The sequence below is a fragment of the Colius striatus genome, chromosome 6 (assembly GCF_028858725.1).
Source record: "Colius striatus isolate bColStr4 chromosome 6, bColStr4.1.hap1, whole genome shotgun sequence".
In the NCBI taxonomy this organism is placed as follows: domain Eukaryota; kingdom Metazoa; phylum Chordata; class Aves; order Coliiformes; family Coliidae; genus Colius; species Colius striatus.
In genome coordinates, this window is record NC_084764.1 from 19566489 (window position 1) to 19585816 (window position 19328).

General features: G+C 47.9%; 2 protein-coding genes across 8 annotated transcripts in view; one reads left to right on the top strand and one right to left on the bottom strand.

The window, feature by feature from the left end:
* The first annotated feature begins 13647 nt into the window (after nt 1-13647).
* On the top strand, nt 13648-15039 carry INSM2 (INSM transcriptional repressor 2). The gene has a single exon (XM_061998786.1). The coding sequence runs from the start codon at nt 13648-13650 to the stop codon at nt 15037-15039; it is 1392 nt and encodes a 463-aa protein (XP_061854770.1).
* A 2040-nt stretch (nt 15040-17079) lies between these two features.
* RALGAPA1 (Ral GTPase activating protein catalytic subunit alpha 1) overlaps nt 17080-19328 on the bottom strand; it is a 133857-nt gene continuing 131608 nt past the window's right edge. For 6 of the 7 annotated variants that reach the window (XM_061998463.1, XM_061998462.1, XM_061998461.1 and 3 more), the window contains one exon: nt 17080-18418. In XM_061998463.1, coding sequence (XP_061854447.1) covers nt 18264-18418 — 155 coding nt within the window. In that variant the 3' untranslated portion in view covers nt 17080-18263. The remainder of the gene's footprint in view (nt 18419-19328) is intronic. The other variant, XM_061998459.1, reaches the window with a different exon arrangement.

The window sequence follows — 19328 nt, forward strand, 5'->3', positions numbered from 1 at the left end:
TGGAAAAGGGCACTTGTTCTATGACTGGCTGAGTCTGTTGTAAGGAGGAGGGCTTGGAGATCCTGGGCCTTTTGATTTTCTCAGATCTTGCCTGTTCTGAGGTGTTGTCCAGCAGCAAGTACTTGTCTGGTGCATGGTTTCAGTACTCCAAGGATTTGCAGGAATCTGGTAATCAGATAAGGGATGGAAAATACATAATACCACTCTTCTAGCACAGGCATTTCACCAAGCACAGTGGTTCCACAGCAGTTCAGAAAAATACATGTTTTCCTGTAAGATTACAGTAATGTTGATTTTGACTCTACTCCATTTACCAGGTTTGCATAAATTCGGTAAGCGTCCATGTCTAGCTGCTAAAGGTGTACCTGCACTCTTCCTCTGCTGGTTGAATCAATTTTATGTAATGTCTCTGGTGACAAATCTAGGGACCTTTAGTTATTGTAGCATCAGGTATTTAGCATGCAAGTTCCAAATTTGTATTTTCAACATCCTTCACAGAAGTAGAGCTAATTATTTAAACAGTAACTGGAGCAAGCGGTGAAAGAGAACAAAATGCTTTTTAACATCTGTAATTCTTACAGGTTCTTGTATGCTGTGATGTAAGGAAGAGGATTATAATGCACATTGTAAAGACAAATGGACAAAGCAAAATAATTGTTTTTTTGGGACAGACTTTAGTAACATCCATTCTGATTTGTATGTTGTTACATTTCAAAGTTTCTTCCACAGCCCTGCTTTCCCAAGCAGGGGGTTAAGGAATGATCTATGTGTGGACTTTCCAGGGTCGCTGCCACAGATTTGGAAGAGCATTGTGAGGTTAAAACTTATATTTACACCCCACAGTTAAGAATGCTGGAGTGTATCCCTGGCAAAATAAAAGAAAGCCTTTGCAGCTAGAGACAAGTGCCTTGTGCTGCTAAAGAAGAGGCAAAGGAGCTTTGTGAATCTGTCAGTTTGCAGATGAGGCAGTTACTGGGCTTGTAAAAGAATGAGAAATGCAGTTGACAGGAAAAGGAAGATGCAAGGCTATCAACCAACAACCAAAGGTTGAACTAATTTTATTGTAGGGGTTTTTTTTCTATTTCATAACTCTTTTCTCTCCTCTTTTCAGCTCATATGTGTTAGTTATTCACCTGTCCTTGTCCTGAGAATTGATTGTTGCATCCATGGGAAATTGCTGGCATGAAGAAAACGCAGTAATTAAAGTGAGGAAAGCTGATGTCAGGCTTATTTCTCCCTTTCAAATGAACTAAGAACTTCACCAAAAAACAGTTTTGGTGCAAAGTAAACTTTATTCCAGTGGATGCAATATCTGTACTGACATAACTGAAATACCATTTATCGTATCTCTGTGACAATGGAGAACAACTGTGGAGCTCTGCGGTGGAGATCACCCTTAAGGTAAGGGTACAACAGAAGAATTGCACATAAGAAGGCCAATAAAGCATGAGGCAAGGTTAATTAAGACTGCATCTCTGGGTCACACGAGTATCCCTTGGCTTGTTTTCACGATACCAGCTAGCCATGGCCCTTCCCCACACAACTGCCTACAACTCAAGCATCCTTGTGCATATTACTGCTGCAGTATCTTTGAAGGACACAAAATCCTTGTGCCTTTGGCAGGATCACAGGGAGGTGGCCATGAAGAGATGCACTGTATGTCACATCTGGGACATGGGGTGCAGAAGTGCTTTCTGATGAGCTGAGCCAGCTGTGGGGCTCATAACCCAGCATGCTGGGGGGCTGAGGGCAACATTAGTAACTTGGGTTTTCCCACTGAGGACAGAGATACAGCTATAAAATTGTGAATTCTGGATATACTAAGCATCTCTCAACCTCCTGAAAGACATGAGCACTGAGGTGTTACGTAAATCCTGAAGGGATACAGCTCCCAGCTCATCCTATCGTTGAAAGGTATAAAGCCTCTGTGAGAGCTAGGCACTCCGGGATTATGGCTCAGTGTCCAGAGTGGAGTGGACCTGGGGTAACTTACAGTCTTTAAGGGCTTTATGCCTTCACTCAACACCTACAACTGTTAGGATTTCTTTTGCTTGGTTTCTGGAGATGACAGGACATACACCCTTAGTTTTGCCAGGTCTCATTGAAACACAGAATATCACAGACTCTCTTTCTTTTCCTGGATCCACACATAGATATGCTACCGAAAAACACTATTTGAGAGAGAGCATCACGTCTTTTCTGCTAAACTGGGTCACCTTTATACAGAGCAGCTACCACATATGTCCTCCTTCAGTGCCTGAGACCCATAGCTGTACCAGGTGGATATGTCATCAATCTTCCCGCAGAAGAACCTCGCTATATTTTACAGTTCACAGCACCTCAGATTACTTCTTCAAATAAAAGTTCAGTGTTGTGGTCCCTCCCCTGGGAATTGCAGTGTCTGAGCTGGCTTTGCAGTACCAGGGTGATGCGGTTATTAATTCTTCTGATAGGGCTGGAGCAGTCACTGTCTGGTGGAAGGGCTTGTGCATTAGTACATAATACATCAAACCTCTGGTGTGGCAGCCTCTTCTGAAGAGCAGATAAATTTTCCACTGCCCTGTGTGCCTCTGTGCAGGGCTTACCAGCATCAGGGAACTCGACCAAGAGAGAGGCAGGTTGGCTTTGATTAATCTGGAAAATATGACCTGCTTAAGATGCCACTTAACACAACTGTGGGTTTTCATAAAGAAGTCTTCTCATACAGTTCTTGGAGAAAAGTAAAAGGAGCTTAAGTAGGAAATAAACAGAAACAATTCTGTAATATAAATGACTCACTTTTCCACACGTTTTTCTCATGGAGGTGGTGAGACAATCTCCTGCACTAGTGACTGTGGGAAAGTCCCCTTCACCCCATCTTTTTATTTTTTCCTCATACTCCTTCTGTTACTTCTCCAGAGAATAACTAGAGCTGTATGGGTCTAGGCTGTCCACTGTTTTATATTCTACATTATCTAGTTTTGTTTATCTGAAGCTGAAGTTCAGAAAACAAAAAAGAAAAGAATGGAAAATGGTAACAGGTTTTCAGAGTACCTGCTGTTTTCCGTTTTTCTGGGTTTGGGCTTCCCACCCTTTTCTTTCTAGCAGGCATCTCTTCATGAAACAGAAGTAGAGTTCATCGCTTTGCATTTCAGAAAGTAGTCTTCCAAACACAGTAGATGTTTTCATCTGTATTTTCTATGCACAGAAACTAGATGTGGAATAATATCAGAGCAAAACTGGCAGTGTGCGGCTGGGCATTGAAAAAATGGATCCATTCAAGACTGTTTTGCACCCTCAGTCCTAAATAACTGATTTATGTTCCAGATGAATTTCTACAGCAATTTACAGTTCTATTTTTTCAATTATCCATTTTTCCCCTATTGAGATCTTGTTCATTTTCATTTATCTCTGCAAAACCTTTTTTTCCTGCTTGTAGTACCATTATGTCTTCCCTGACTATTTCTTTGAAATTAAGTGCTTGGTTCTTTATCTTTCCATCATTAATTACCAATGTCTTTTTGACCTCTGCTTTGTAAGTTACCATGTCACATTTCTATTTCCTATCTTTTAGACTTGCTTTAGATTTTTTTTTCTTTAACGACCTGCTCTGAATAGATTTGTTCTTGTTTCTCAGTCATTTCCCAGAATGGCCACACATCTGAACCTTTGCCCTCTTTTCTTGTTTTTCATCTTGCCTCTCTTGTATCAATGATCTAGTAAAAAATGTATTTTACAGTTCCCTGAGGCCAAGCCACTCTCCATTTTTATAATTATTATAATGATATTTATAATTATAATTATTTTTATTATATATTTATTAAAGGTATCTCGATAACCTTTTGCTAGGACTCTCTTTTGAGGGCCAGATGCAGTCAGGTGTGAACGGAAGTAGTGCCACTATAGGACTTCACGTTTGGTTGACGAAATGGGAATAATATGAACATAAGCCACCCCACAAGTATTGGATTGCTGAAATGTTAGTTTAAAGAGCTGAGGTTTTTTTTTCCTGTGGAAAAATTGTGAACTTTTTTTGTAACTTCCTTGATGGTAGATGGGTAACACTTTGCTAATTCAGGAAGATTCAAACCTGTCCTTAGGTATCCAAATTATTTATTGAGCCAGTTCCATATGTATCATTTTGCCATAGAATCACAGAATGGTAGGGGTTGGAAGGAACCTTTAGAGATCATCTAGTCTAATCCTCCCTGACAAAGCAGGTCAACCTAGATCAGGTCACACAGGAATGTGTCCAGGTGAGTTCTGAAGACCTCCATTCCTTACAGTATCATTTTTCAACCTCTTCTTTCTCCATAGTTGTTCCCGGAGACTTTTTTTTATTTTGTAGTTGAAAAAAATCAGATAGCTCATAAATTATTTTCCTATCTTTGCCAAATCTCCCATTAGCATCAGCAGTGTCTCATTTAACGAGTGAGGTTAGACTCTAGCACCGCCTTAAGTGTGCCTTTCTCAGGGAAGGATGGCTAGGAAGGAAGGCCAGCTGTTTTTTTCAAACCTGTAAGAGCGGCTGGGCCTTGTTGAAACATATTTAACAAATGTGTAAAGGGAGCCATGATAAATGCAGGCATTTGCTGTCATTTTGTTCTTTTAAATAAATAACCGAGCATAATGAGTCTCAGCCACAGGATGAACATAATGAACCTCCAAAAAGATGTAGCCTTAGAGCAATATTTACCACTGAGGAAGGGATTGTTAGAGAAACAAAAATTGTTTAGACGTTAGTGGGTGAGATAAGAATCTATTAAAGGAATTAAAAGCAAAGATGATTCATCACACATTTATGCTTATTTGTAAGAGACACACGAAAGGCAGGGATTTCAAAACATTTGTATTAGAAAAACATCAATAATAAAGCCCCCTGGTTTAATTTTTCAGTCTCTTGGGCTTCAAAAGAAGACGTGACTTGTCCACATTTGCCTGGAAAAACATATAGGACTGGAAAGTAGCAAAGGCTCAGTTTGCTTTGCTGCATTTCATTTTTAGATTGGTCACCTACATGATTTTTACTTTTCTTCTGTACAAAAATCTAGGAGCTGTTTTCCTTGCACTGGGTCAGATTTCTCACGTGTTCCAAAGGGGTGAAGCAGCATCTCAAGATGTTGCTGCTGAGGCTGCTGTGTCATGCCAAGGAAAACCCACCTCACTTGGTCACTCCTCATTCCTGTGCCCGCTGCCCTTCTCCAGTCAACCCACTGCTCCTCCTGCTAAGAAAACCACCCTGCAACAGAGGTCAAGGTAGTTAATTAACTGCCTGTGTTTTGCTTTCCAATGTCATTGGTACAAGATCATTGCAATGGGTTAGTGTAAAGATTTAGTTATGGTGGGACCACACTTTTTTGATGTCATATGGGCACTGGAGCAAAGTCTTACAGCACAACTGTGGTATAAATTTTATCTTAAAGTGTTTTTTCATAGCAGAATACAGATAATATTGATAATGCAGTATGATTGCTATAGTACAGGATTTTTATGGGTGTATTTGCTATAGGGGGATAATGGTGAACATAGTAACAAAAGTAAGACATAAAGAAGTGAAACTAAAGGAGAATATGCACAAAACCAAGCAAGCTGTCAGTATAGAAGCACAGAATTGTTACAGTTGGAAAGACCTTTAAGATCATCGAGTTCAGCTACTAACCTAAGACAGCATTGTGGCACTGTTGGAAGAAAACAGCAGTTACAGTTTTGCAAATCTTGATTCCTTATGTTGCACAGCTGGAGTTTTTCTGAACAATATTATTTTAGATGTCTCCTGTAAGTTGAGCATCTATTCAATAGCCTTTGAAAACAAACTGGGTTGTACCAGCTCCTGCCAGTTTGGATGAGGGGTCAGTAAAATCCTGACATGGTGGAAAGCAGTAATAATTTCCCCGGTGTGGGAGTGGTATGTCAAGGACCAAACATACGTTTAAGGCTGAGCAGCAGTCAGGAAAGGCTGAGCTGGAGAGGAGAGGGAAGAGATGTTTCCCTGTGTGAGAGGGGTCCCGGCGAGCCTGAACGTCATGGGCTCCACTGAAGTGCTGTGGCTCCATGCCCATCCTTGGCTTCTGACTCAGTAGAGCCCAGTGCTGAATACATAGTGTCAGGTACAGCCCAGCAGCTCTGTGGCTCCAAGAAGATGTGCAACACTGTTGGGAAAATGAAGCTGTGATGAGCTCAGGTCTGCAGGTCCTGCCAGGCTTCTCCTGTCTGCCCCACGGATTCATTCCGAAGGATGACAAGGCCATTGGGAGGGGTGAGGAGATGGAACGGACCGTGAGGCCCAGAGATCTCACACGTTCCTTTGAAAGGTGGTATTGGGTCTAGAAAGGTCTGTGGAAAGTTAAGGGAGGTATACCTGTGTGTGGAGGCATCCTCCCCATCCCCAAAACGCCACCTTCCTGTGCCCAAGCTGGGTACAGCAGGCACTGAAACCCAAACTGGCTTTCAGGGCCTTGCTTTTCAGAAAAACTCAATTCCTTTCTGAAGTGCAATTTCATGAAAATAATTTTTTAAAAAAGACAATCCATATTTGGAGAATTAAGAAAAACTATCAGACTTGTTTCTTTTCATGGCAATTATTCTCTTTACCCTCTACCATTTAAAAAGGCCAAACTGCGTTGCTTTGCTCCCTCTTCAAGTAGCGATGAGCCTTGTAGACACAAACAGGGCACAGGACATTTCAACTCCAGAGCTGTCCGTTTTGCACATGCATAATGGTCTTTTATGATCCTTTATGCTAAGGAATAGCACACAGCCATAGGAGTCACTGCCTCCTTTGCTGCAATACCCAATGTTCGCTGTAAGTCCTGACCCCACTATCCTTTAGGGCTATTTTCATTCCTGATACAGTTCTATCTCTGTATCTTCCAACCAAACATACTGTGCTTCTGTTTAACTGTTTATTTATAGTCATAAGAGAAATAAACATATAAAATAAATGCATCTTGATGCATAGCTGTGCAAGAGTACAGATGTTTTATTAATGAAAATGAATCCAGCTTTTTGTAAGTCATGGCAGTAATATAACATATCATTGTTTGCTTCTCTGCTAGATGGTCCCTGCTGTTTTTACATAGAAATTCCTGTAATACTTAATGGACATCTGGAAGAATTCAGCCAATTAATCGAATTCACGCAGGAGCTAGGCTAATGGCTGTCTGAAAGGCAGATTACATTAAATCAAACTTGCAATATGAATGAAAGTACTTAATCATACATGCAACATTCATTAGACGCGGCACAGCAAGTGTTTTGATTACTTTAATGAAAGATCAGGTAAAGTGCATCAACTGAACAGATTGAAGAGACAGCATGCTTACAAATGTTTGATTATGTTGACTATCAACAGGAACAGTGCCAGTAATTTATAGCAAAACATATTTGGAGGAGGAGGAGGAGGAGGAGGATGGAGACAGTGAACTTGGGAGGGGAAGCGAAATTTGGGCCTTGCCTCCAAGCACTGTAATTAATAGTCAGGATGGCAAGACTTAAATGAAATGTCACAAAAGAAGCAAAACAGATGTATTTGGAGAATCCTGTGTGGCAACTGCTAGGCATCTCTTATCTTTGCAGTACTTGGAGCCTGATGCTGCTTTTGAGTCCCCTGTGTTTTGTCTGAGTTTGGGGTAAACAGCACTGAGTCTTCACTCAAAAAATATTTTCAAACCAATGAGATTCGTGGTCAGTTTTTCAGTCTGCAAAAGGTAACAGTTTCAGATCTGTGCTGCTCTTCCCCAGATCCACCCGCAGCTGCCACTGCCCTCACCTCCTGCCGCAGCTGTGGGCTCCCAGGGAGCACAGTGCAGCTGCAGAGGAGCTTTGGCTACGGCTCATCCTGAGGTACTGACACATTTTCCCTTTCTGCCCTTGCCAGCCAGCTGAGCACACTGTCATTGCCCCCCTCCAGGGCTGCCCACAGGTGTTGGTCCCCCCAGAGCTGGGCAGAGCCTCCAGCCAGCACTGCAGCTACTGCCTTCGGAAGCTTCATGGATGACGGGCATTTGCCAGGTCTCCCCTGGAGATCAGACTGACCTCAGAAGCCAAAGGTGTCCTTTTGGAAAAGAGCAGCGGGTCTCTGGCTCAGTGCTGCCTTTCCCTTGCCTTTCTTCTTCATATTCCCTGTAAGGAGATGAATCACCATTTCCTCCTGAGAGCTGTTGTCCTCCTTGATGCATTTGTGAGATGCAGGGACTCAGCTCAGATGCGGTTTATTCCCTGTAATGCAATTTCTCTACTAGTTTCTTTAGGATGCTGCTCTGCACAGATGTTTGTAGACAGCTTTCTATGTTGGTTTGCTTTCCTTCCCCCATTCCCTGCCACTGTTTTTCCTTATTGCTGCATTTCTGCATCTATGCAACTGTTGCTGTCGATGTCTCCCATATTGCCACCTGCTTTGCAGTGTCCAGGACATATCTGGCCCTTATTCCTCAATAATTCCTGCCATTCTTTTGCTTGAGCAAGCAAAGCTGCAAGAACATCCTTTTGGCAGCAGCTACCTGCAGCTTGGGCAAGAGAGGAAACCAGGAATTCAGTGGGACTTGAAGAAAAGGTAAGGAGAGCTAGAGTAGGGATGTGTGAAAGGTCTCGGGCAACATCCTTGAAGAATTACCTGTTGCTCTTCTGAGTCAGAGGAATATTCTGGAGGAAGCTGGCCTTGGCATAGGGGCATGAAAAAATTCAGGGCAGGAGGGGAAGACGAAAAACGTAAATATTTTCCCGAGGGCTCATCTTCCTGCACTGCCAGCTCTGAAGGACACATTCCAGTGCCAGCACAAGAGCAGGACAAAGTGTGGCCATAACAAAGTATTTGTGGTTGTGATTCACTTGGTCCCGCTCTCCAAAAGCCATCTGGATTGAGCCCTTTTTGGAAATTAAGCAAACCGCACATTTTTACTGTCCTGGCAAAACTTTATTGGAGGCAGGCACTGAGCTTCCCAGCCCAGTGTGCACCATCAGTAGCACTCAGGAGCTTCATTTCTCCCACCCTGCTGTTTCCTCATCCTCCTCTTGTCTCCCTAGTTGTTGCAGAACTGCCCACCTATCTGCGTGTCCATCTGCATGCAGTGCAGCTGGGACTCATCCTCACTCAAAGCCATTGTTGCTACTCATATAATTAATAACAATGACCTTTCTGTATATGGAGTATCTTTTTCAGTGAATTACAACATATAATGATACTGCTGAGTATCTCATGCCAAAGGAAGACAAAGCTTCCTATTTATGACATGGTGAGAATCAATAAATAACTCCATTACAGGCAAATTTCTTGTGGCAAATGGCTTCAGACTGTGAGGTATGAGTTGAAATCCATAATGAAGCAACGAAAGTCGTAATGGTCCCATTGAGGCACTCAGATGACTTGTACGAGTTTGGGAATGTTAGGCTGCTCCCTGGAGAGGACCTGGTGTCCCCGTGATGGGCTAATGCACACAGAAGTAGGGAAGAGAGGGAGCACTCATTTGGCCCTTATGCTGCTGCTCACTGACAGAGTAGGGACCGGAGCTGCACAGTCACCATCCTCCCAGTATCGGCTTAGTGATGGCAGCACCAATAGCATCACTATATTTACCAAAAAATAGAGGAAGGCTGAATGTTTTGATTTGAAATCCCTTCAGACCCCTCTAGCCTGAGTACCTTCACAGAGCAGTGTTGCCTACCTTGTCTTATGGAAAGCTTTTTGTTAGTATTTGAGCAATGAAGAAAACATAGCAGCTGTTAGCATCGTTTCCCCCTTGAGGCAGATCGTCCTCAGGTAAAACGAAACACAATTAAGGTACCAGCAAGGTCAGTTATATTAGACAATCCATATCCTCATAATGTAGATATTTCCTTCAATGTTTGTCACCAGCATCAAATCCCCAACTGGCGCTAGATAATTGGCAGCTTCCTTCTAGGGGAAAGATGAAATGGCTTGTGCTGCCACCAAATCCAGCCTGAATTTTGTTTGTGTAAGTGCTGGAGCCTGGGGGTGGTATCGCTCATCTAGCTATATTGCTAGAGAGTCATGTATTAAGGATGGGCTTCTGAGATGGCTTCTGACTCCCTCCTATTTACTGCTCCTTTAATTACAAACCAGATGTCAGGGGAAGATTTAAAAGTCAACTTCATTTGAAATTCTGAAATATAAAAAACTCGACCACAACATTTTTTTTTGTGGTGGAGAGGAGAAACATGAAGGAGAGAAATATTCTTTAATCCTTTGCTTATAATTCTTTTCTTTTCTATTTTTAATTCCTTTTTTTTTTAATGTTGTGGTTATTTTTTCTTTTATTAAGTGACCAAAGGCATTTCTCTTTTTCTTTCTGCCCCCTCGGCCCCTAGAAGAGTTTTAGGCTTTTCTCTGAGAACCAGACCTCACCCAAGACCTTCATACATTCCTTTCACTGTTTATGCCCCAAGACTGTTTGGAAACAAATGCAGCTGCTTGCTTGCTTGACAACGTTTTATTTGGGCACTGTGTTACAGCTCCTGTCCAGCACAGGCTGCCGGGTGCCTGGCAAGGAGCTGGCACTGGCCTTGGCCTCTGTGGAGGCACAGCTGTGGCTGGCAGCAACGGGACCTCCACCTCGCTGACAGAGACTGGGGTTCCTGGGCACCGTGTGGGTGCTGGAATGGAGAAGGATCTGCTGGTGCCCTACTCTTGAGCCCCTTGTGCAATCAGACCGAGCATCCTCCAGAAGGCACCAGGAGCCCTTTGCTCCGAAGGTACCTAGTGGAGTCTGGAGTCTGTTCTCACTTTGGAAGATCCTCAAGGGACTGACCTAGCCATCGATTACTGAATCTTGACAAGGCTTGAATGGGCCTCACAAGCTTATTTTAGCAGTAAAGTTATATACAAGGATAAAAGTCCCTTCACAAAAAATGGGGACATTTCTGTCCACAAAAGGAGACAGAGCAGTGCCCCACCACTCTTGCTTCCACTCCCTAACACATTAGCATTCAGTGCCAACCAGAAAGGAGGGAATAGTCTGAGAAGGCAAAGGATGTATGAGGAGGAATCGGTTCTTCATCCTTGTTCTCACCTCATCAGTTCCCCACCAGCCACTGCATTTTTCCACTAGAAGTTTGATTTCCTATTTACTGCGGGATTAACCCTTTGGTTTATCTAAGGTCATCTAAGGATGACATTCATATACAAATGGAAAAAAGTTTGGGAATGCTGTAAGTCTGTGAAAAAAAAAAAAAAACAAAAACCAACACAGCAAATTTCCACAAGATTTGGGGGGGAAGAATGCTAAATATCCTTATAAATCATCTGAATATTCTAACTATAAGATTTCTGGAAGGAGTAAAAGCTAAATCCATGTAACAGTTTGAAAACCTTAGAAGTTGTGAGAACTGGAGGTAAAGCTAGTCACTAGAGCTAAACTGACTTGTGGATGCAGGAAGAAGGGAAATGATCTGTGCTCACAGAATGACAACGCTGTGTGACGACACTGCGAGTGGGATCCAGGGCACTGGCAGGTAGCACTGTGGCAGGGGCCGCCTGGGGAAACTATGTTTAATGAGACAAGTCACAAGGTGGATGGAACAACTTGAATCCTGGAGCAATTTTGCTAGTGTTTTTGTTACAGATCTGCAGGTGCTGGCATGTGCTGCAGCAAGGCCGATGATGAGTGCTGCAGTTTTGGGTTCCACCTCAGAAACTGATACTAAAGTGGAGTCAGACAGTGACAGCTACAAGAAGGCTGTGCTGCAAGGGCACTGTGGAGCATGTAGGAGGCAGAGACTCTCACCAAATCATGAGGAAGAGCCAAGAAGTGCAGTGGAAGGGGAAGCAGGTGGGGGAGTGATTCCACCTCTGTGACTTTGGGACAGGGGACTCTAAGCTACTCCTCTAGTCTTCCTGTGACCTCTGGGCCCTGTCAGCCCATGTCACTGGGAGCCTGATGATATTCCCTGATGCAACCTCAGCTAACAGCTTTTACAGGAGAAACATTTGGATTCCCAGTATGTGCACTCGGTGCACCTGCTTTCCAACTAGCACTTCACCTCCCACTGCTCCTGTGCAGGAAAAGGCATCGCTGGGTTTTTCCTCACCCCTTGGGACAGAAGCTGAGATGGACATTCCAACTACAGACTATTTTTGCAATGTGACAAAAGCAAATGAACCATTAATGGGAACATTGCTTACAAGAGGAAGCTGAAAGAACTAGTGTCATATTGCATGGAGGAACCATATAAAACCGTGGATCTGTAACCAGAGATCCAATTATTCAGTCAGAAATGTAGTTGGGAAGTCCCAGTTATGAAGGCCAACCCAAATCTTAGGTAAAAATCATGCAGCCGGTCAGTGGCGTGACCTAACTGCACTGCAGCACGGCTCATCAGTCCCAGTACAATGGTTGTACTGACAAAAGGTGATCTCTAGCCCACAGTCTGTAATTTAATCTAAAATCCAGTGCAATCATGAAAATGGAGGAAAATGGGAGAGGAGAGTAATATAAAACATGACTAAGACTTTGCTAAGCAAATATAATCAGAGCACTTACACAGACAAGTGGTTGCGTTTGGAGCAGGTGGGGCGTCTGTTCTGGTGCGAAGGCTTCAAATCTTCCTTGCCACTTCTGGAAAGCCCCTCGGTGTAGAGGGGCTGGTCCTCCCTTTCTCCCGGTGTTCTTCAATTTCTTCTGCTAGTGAATGGTCCCAAGGTGATGGGTCCGACCGTACTACCGTGGTAAGGGATGTTTGTCCCTGGGCATGGGGTTTCTGTCCCCGGGCAAGGAATGAAGTCAGGCTTTAGAGCGTTCCTTTTCAAGGGCACGCCATCTTGTGTGTACTGCCAGCAGCAGGTCTCCGGGCGGGATCGCACCGTCCTGCCTCCAAAACTGGGCTCGGATCAGCGAGTGATCAAACAGGAGATGTCGGTAACGCGCGGAGGGGCCGCGTGCGACCCGCTGCAAGAGCGCTTCATTCCCCACTGACACAGCAGCATCCCTGAACAGGCGATGAGTGGTTTAGCAAACACCACTACCGCCTCGCTTCAGGGATGCACCAGCTGCCCCGTGGCTCGCGGCGCACTTCGTTGCCAACTCAGCCCTGCCTGCCCTGGACTCGGCGGGAGTCCGAGAGTGAAGTTGCCGGGGGACCACGGCCTCAGCCGTTACATAGACCAGCGACTGAGAATTTGGAGCGGCAGTGGTAATTCTGCTCTCGCACCGGGAGCTCGCCTTAACTCAACATCTTTCTGACTACTTGTGGGCAAACTCTCGATGTGGCAGCGTTGAAGGACTGAGCGGGCTCCCAGCTCTCGCTCCTTGCCGAAGGAAAGACGGGTCCGGCCGGCCCCGGCGATGGGTGAAGTCTCCTGGTACAAGCACCCGCGACAAGAGGCTCCCGCCGCAGCCTTGCCCTGCGCTTCGGCCGTCGGGCTGCGGCGGCGCCCCGGCCCCGCGGGGTCTCTCCCGTGGGACCCTCGCTCACGGCCCTACACCTCCCTCAGCCCCACTGCGTGCGCTCCCGGAGACACCCCCGCCCGGTCCTGCAGCCCGAGCCCGCCGGCCGTGGGGAGCCCCAGCCCGCCCCGACCGCCACCTCCCCCCGCCGCCCCCAACTCCTCATTGGCCGCCGCCGCCGGAGGGAGGATGACGCCCGGGCGGGAGCGGGCGCCGGGGGTATAAAGGCCGAGCGGGCCGCCGGTGCCGCGTCCCGCCGACCCGCCCCACTATGCCGCGCGGCTTTCTCGTCAAGCGCAGCCGGCGCCCCGGCGGCTCCTACCGGGCGCGCCCGCGGGAGCAGGACCCGGACCAGGACCATGCCCCGCCGCCCGCCCCACCGCCGCCCCTGCCGCCTGCCGACAGGGGTAGTCCTGCTGCCAGGCAGGGGGCGGAGGAGGAGGAAGGCGAGGAAGAAGAGGGCACCGCCGCCACCGCTGCCTGTCCCGCGACGTGGCCCCCCGGCGGCGGCAGCGGCCCTGGGCTCGCCCCGCCGGAGGGGCCGTCCGCCTGGGGGGCGGCGGGGCCCTGCAGCGCCGCGGGGCCGCGGGCGGCTCTCTTCGAGCGGTGCCTCAGCTCCCCCGCCTCCGCCGAGTCCTTTCCCCTGGCTGCCTCCTTCCCGCCCGCCGAGAAGCTGCTGCTGCAGCCCCGCACGCCGCTGCCCGCCCCGCCGCCGCCACCGCCTGTGCCCGCGCTGAAGCGGCCGTCGCGGGCCAAGGCGCCGGCCAAGAAGGCGAAGGCCACGCGGAAGCTGAGCTTTGCCGACGAGGTGACCACCTCTCCCGTGCTGGGGCTGCGCATCAAAGAGGAGGGGCCCGACGGCCGGCCGAGGTCGGGACCGCCGGCGGGGCGCACGCCGCTGGGCGAGTTCATCTGCCAGCTGTGCAAGGAGCAGTACGCGGACCCGCTGGCGCTGGCGCAGCACCGCTGCTCTCGCATCGTGCGCGTCGAGTACCGCTGCCCCGAGTGCCACAAGATCTTCAGCTGCCCCGCCAACCTGGCCTCGCACCGGCGCTGGCACAAGCCGCGGCCCGTCCCCAGCGCCGACGGCTCGGCAGCCGCCGCCGCCGCCCCGCCGGGCAAGGAGAACAGCCCCGAGCGGCGGTCCCGCGCCCCCGCCGCGGCACAGCCGCAGCCGCCGCCCCGTCAGCACCGCGGCGGCGCGGACAGCGCCAGCGGTGCCCCGCTTCCCCCCGGCCCCGCCGCCGCCAGCCCCGGCGGGGAAGCCTTCGCCTGCCCCTGCTGCCAGAAGCGGTTCCGGCGGCAGGCTTACCTTCGCAAGCACCTGGGCACCCACGGGCCCGCGCGGCCCGCTGCCTACGTCCCGCCGGAGCACGGGCAGCTCGCCTTCGCTTGCCACCTCTGCGGCGCCCGCTTCCCCTCGGCGGACATCAGGGACAAGCACCGGCTGTGGCACGCCGTGCGGGAGGAGCTGCTGCTGCCGCCGCCGGCCGGGCCCCCCGAGGGCGGCGCGGCAGGCGGCGAGCGGCAGGGCTTCCCCTGCAAGCAGTGCCCCGCTACTTTCTTCAGCGCGCCCGGGCTGGCGCGGCACGCCAGCAAGTGCCATCCGCCCGAGAGTCGGCAGGTCCTGCTGCTCCAGGTGCCCGTCCGGCCCGGCTGCTAGGCCCGCGGCCGCCACCGATGGGATCGCTCCGGGAGCCCGGGCGAGCCAAGAGAGTCCCGTCCACGGTGTAGTTCCTATGGAAAGTCGCGGCGCACACGGCTGCGAAGGCGGAGGACTCCTGCTCCCACGCCCACACTCGCCCCGCTCCAGCGCAGCAGCTTGGCTTTCGCCGACGGGCGGTACCGCCGCCAGCGGCGCGGGCTGGTGCCGGGCCTCGCGAGGGACGGGGCGCGGGAGGCGCGGCTTCGCCCGCCGGCGGCCGGCGCAGCCGGAGGAGGGCCGGCGGGCACGGCCCCGGCCCCGGGCTGGCGCCGGCGCGCTCCTGGGTGCGGGCAGTGGTCGGGGAGGCGGCTGTTGGTCTGCTGAAAGTACATGTTCCGTAGCTGCTCTCGGATAGAAGTACAATTGTATATACGATATTTAAAGAGATGAATTATTTTTTTTTTTCGTGAGAAAACAAGCCAGATCTAGTGACCTTGTTCTAATAGCCTTAGCCCCCGAGCTTCAACATTTCCGTTATCGTGAGGTGTTTCGTTTGCCGTACTCCCTACTAAGATAGTCGAGAAGGTAAATGTTCATGTTAAGTCGATATCATCTAATAGCTAGCAAAACGTATGGAAATGAATCGTGCTGTCCGCTTAATTCAAATAAGTGGTGTCGATCTGCTATAGCGAAGTACGCCTCTCCCGCTCGCTCTGTAAACCCGCCGGCGGAGCGCGGGCCCCGGCCGTCCCCCATTCCCTCGGCTCCGCTCCGCTCGGTTGCGTTCTGCGCCCGCGCCCGACGGCCCTCCAGCTCCGGCGGCGCGAGCAGCTGCGGAGGTGCTCGGGCCGCCCCCCGGAGCTGCCCCGAGCCTCGGCAACGGCGGAGTGAGGCGGCGAAACTGGCGCCGGGTGCGGGCCCGAGGCGCAGGTGCCAGGCTGCCTTCCACCTCCGATGAAATTCACCTCCAGCAAAGCCCGCGGCTCGTGTTCTCTGCCTGTGACCGTGGTCTGGCCAAACGCTTTCAAATACTGTCCAATTTTTCAGCTACTGACATTTCGGCCGGTATCTATTTGTTTGTTTGTTTTTTTCCCACGCACGAGTCCTTGTTTCTAACTAAATGTGATAGCAGTCAAGGTTGAAAGTATGGGCAATCAGAGTAAATAAAGGATTTTTTATGAAAGCTCACTCCTTTCTTGAATTCAGCAAGGCAAAGTGGGTCAGCTGGTGGTTTCTGAAAAACCCAATTGATCCCAGCCACAGGCTTTGTTCCAACACTCTCTGAAACGAGCATGCAAAATAGTTCAATCTTGATTAGCATCCTCTAAAGCAACTATTTCTGCACTTCTGTATTTCTGTACATGCAGCAAAAGGTTTACGCGTATTGGCCCCAAAGCTGAAAGTGAGCGATAAATGTTTCATTTTACAGGTGCTTCATGGACTTTCTCATTTGAATTCCAGGACCTGGACAAATGAATTAATGCAATATAATCTCAAGCAGCCAGAATTTGCTGCCTGGTGAAGGAGGCTAAACTCGCAGCCTGCTCTTTTCCTATGCCAGAAATAAAGCATGACTTCCAGTTGTGCGTTTTCCCATCCTTTGTTGGTAGCGGAGACTTAGGTAAAAATGCCCATTTCTGCAATTCAATGAGTTCTCCCCAGAGAAGGTCAATATGCCGTTTTTGTTTTTGTAAATCATCGCTCTCCTTTCTCCACTTGTGCAGTCGAAGATGAAGGGCTCCAGACCACAGAAACCTGAAAATAACTGCTCCTACAACCAGGCCTTGAACATCCACGAGGGAACATCCTGTGCTCGGCCTTCCCTGGGCAGCTACACATGCTCCGTTAGATCTGGGGAGAAGTTTTCAGTATGATGTTCTCGCAGTGCCTTGGGAAAGAGCTCCAAAGAACTCATCTGCACTTTGAAATACAAATGCAAAAATCAATCTGTGCGTCGCCCTTAACTGCTGCACACACAATATGCTGTTCTGCTGTAAACTGGAGTGAGAATCTAATCACTGAGGTGAATGACTAATATACAAAAGGTGGTAAGAATAATTTTATTGTATTATTAAATAGCATGTCTTCTCTTCAACCATTACAAATTTGTAGATACTAGATGAATGTCAATACATAATTTACCTTTTTATTGTTGCCCATATGATGTATTTACACATGCAGTTAGTACCGATGTCATGCTACATTTTGTTAACAGCATCTTGTCGTTCGCTAGACTCAAAATGTGAGCATTTCATCTTCTGTAGCAAAATACCTCCGGATGGGTGGAACGTATGTACTAATCTGCATGCAGAGGTTTGGAATTGTCAGCATTTCAGGCCAGGCTCCCAGAGCATGTTTTCCCTTTTCTTCCCTAGTACACATCCTCAGAGCAATGAATTTCTTTCAGGAAAGTGCTTTTTTTTTTCCCCCTCTTTTTTTTTTGTCTTTAAAATTGGAAAACCCGAAAATATACATTTAGACTCAGCAGCCCAGTGACAAAGGCTAAACCCCATGAAACTCGATGGCATTTACTATTGATACCACTTGGGAAAGCAAACATTATAAAAAATATTTGGAAGCCAAGCATAAGTAGAATTTCAGCACAGTGATTTTTTTTTTCTGGCATAGATTACGGCATTGCCTGCAGAGTAATGAAATGATACGTTGCTTTGTGAAGAAAGAGTTGGTGCTACGATCAAGTTATTTCATTTGGACTCTGTAATGCTCGAAAGGCCGTCGAACTATTTTATTCTTAACATAAATAATCTGTACAGATCCTGTGCATTGACATTGTGACATCTGACAAAGACTTTACAAATGCAACGTCAATTTTAAATTGTACATTCATTTTCAAATTGTACATATTTCTTTGTTACAGAGCAAATTGCAGTGGCGCACAATAAATACAGCGTGATCAAACTGCAGTCTCCCATTCCATACACAACTCAAGACCAACCAGGGTTAAAAACGGTTACTGTTAACATACTGTAATCATCCAGGAAGGTAAAAGGTGCAAACTGCACTGCAAAAAGACAAAAAGAAAAAAGGCAGCCTGGAGTTTGATAAAAAACCCAAAGCTAAAATACTAAAGTAAAATTCCAGTGTCACTGTTTAAAATAAGCATACAGAAAAGGAGACGGGCACACAGGGGTTAGAGGCATTGTCCTTTGGTGGGAGGCGGCGGGTGGCCTTGGGAATGATGGCCAGAGGCCCTCGCTGGGAAACTGCAGGTATCTCGCCCCTCAGGACTTGTTGGCTGAGCCCGAGGAGCGGCGCAGTTTCATGGACATGCGGCTCTTGCTACTCCGAGGAGACATTGGAGAGGCTAAGTCTGTTCCATCCACCTGTGCTGTTGCTGCTGCTGGAGTTTCTCCCGGCTGAGTCTCTGGGCAGAAGCCTGCAGAGGACAGCAAGAACCACACAGGTCAGTGCCACCTTCTGCACTTGCACCGCGGGATCTAGTCACAAGGGGCTGAGAGAAATTTCAGTGCTGCTGTAACTCCCACAGCATCTCCTAGCCCTTTACCAGCTGTGGGTGATGGTGGTGCATGTGGAGCTAACAAATGCCACAAATCCACCTCTAGAGAAAAGATGATGCCAGAAACCACTGAGCTACAGGACTGCAGAACCCCCTCACTCTTGGCAGCACTGAAGTGGGTGACGTTCTGCTAACTGGGAGAACAAACACCTCCAGATCCCTCATAGGGATGGGGAGTTGTTATTCACACCACAACCCAGAAGAATCCAGCCTTTAACATGAAGGTTAACAGCTCATTGCGCATGAAGGGAGCTCTAGGAATGCAGCTGAAGAGGTAGAATGAATCAGAGGCCAACTAGGAGAGCGAAACATCATCTCCCATCCCAACTTTAGTTGGTACTTCAAAAAGCAAATTCCTACAGGGCCCACAAGGCAGAAGCTTGAACAGATCATACTAACTGGATGCACTAGATGTTAATGGTTCTTTGTAAAAGGAACAAGATGAATTTGAGATAATGGTATGTAGTTAGTCCAGCACCCAGAGCTACGTTCCAGTGAGCCCCGAGTCCTTAATGCAAGAGGACAAGGCTTTTCCTTACAGCCAGTTTCCAAATCTTTTGGAGATACAAAAGAAATATATATACAAAAGGAAAAGGAGAAAGTATAAAAATTACATTCTCCTTCCCAAGTACAGAAAATTAACACTATGAATGCACATCCAGAAAACTGCATTTTAATTATCCACTTACAGAGACTGACAGCCTGATTGAACTCAACTACCTCAGTTGCCACAGATTGCTTCTGACCTGTATAAATTACGGACAGAAGC

What these genes read in the sequence shown, in the direction of transcription:
- INSM2 (XM_061998786.1), top strand. Translation starts at nt 13,648, where the DNA reads ATGCCGCGCGGCTTTCTCGTCAAGCGCAGCCGGCGCCCCGGCGGCTCC.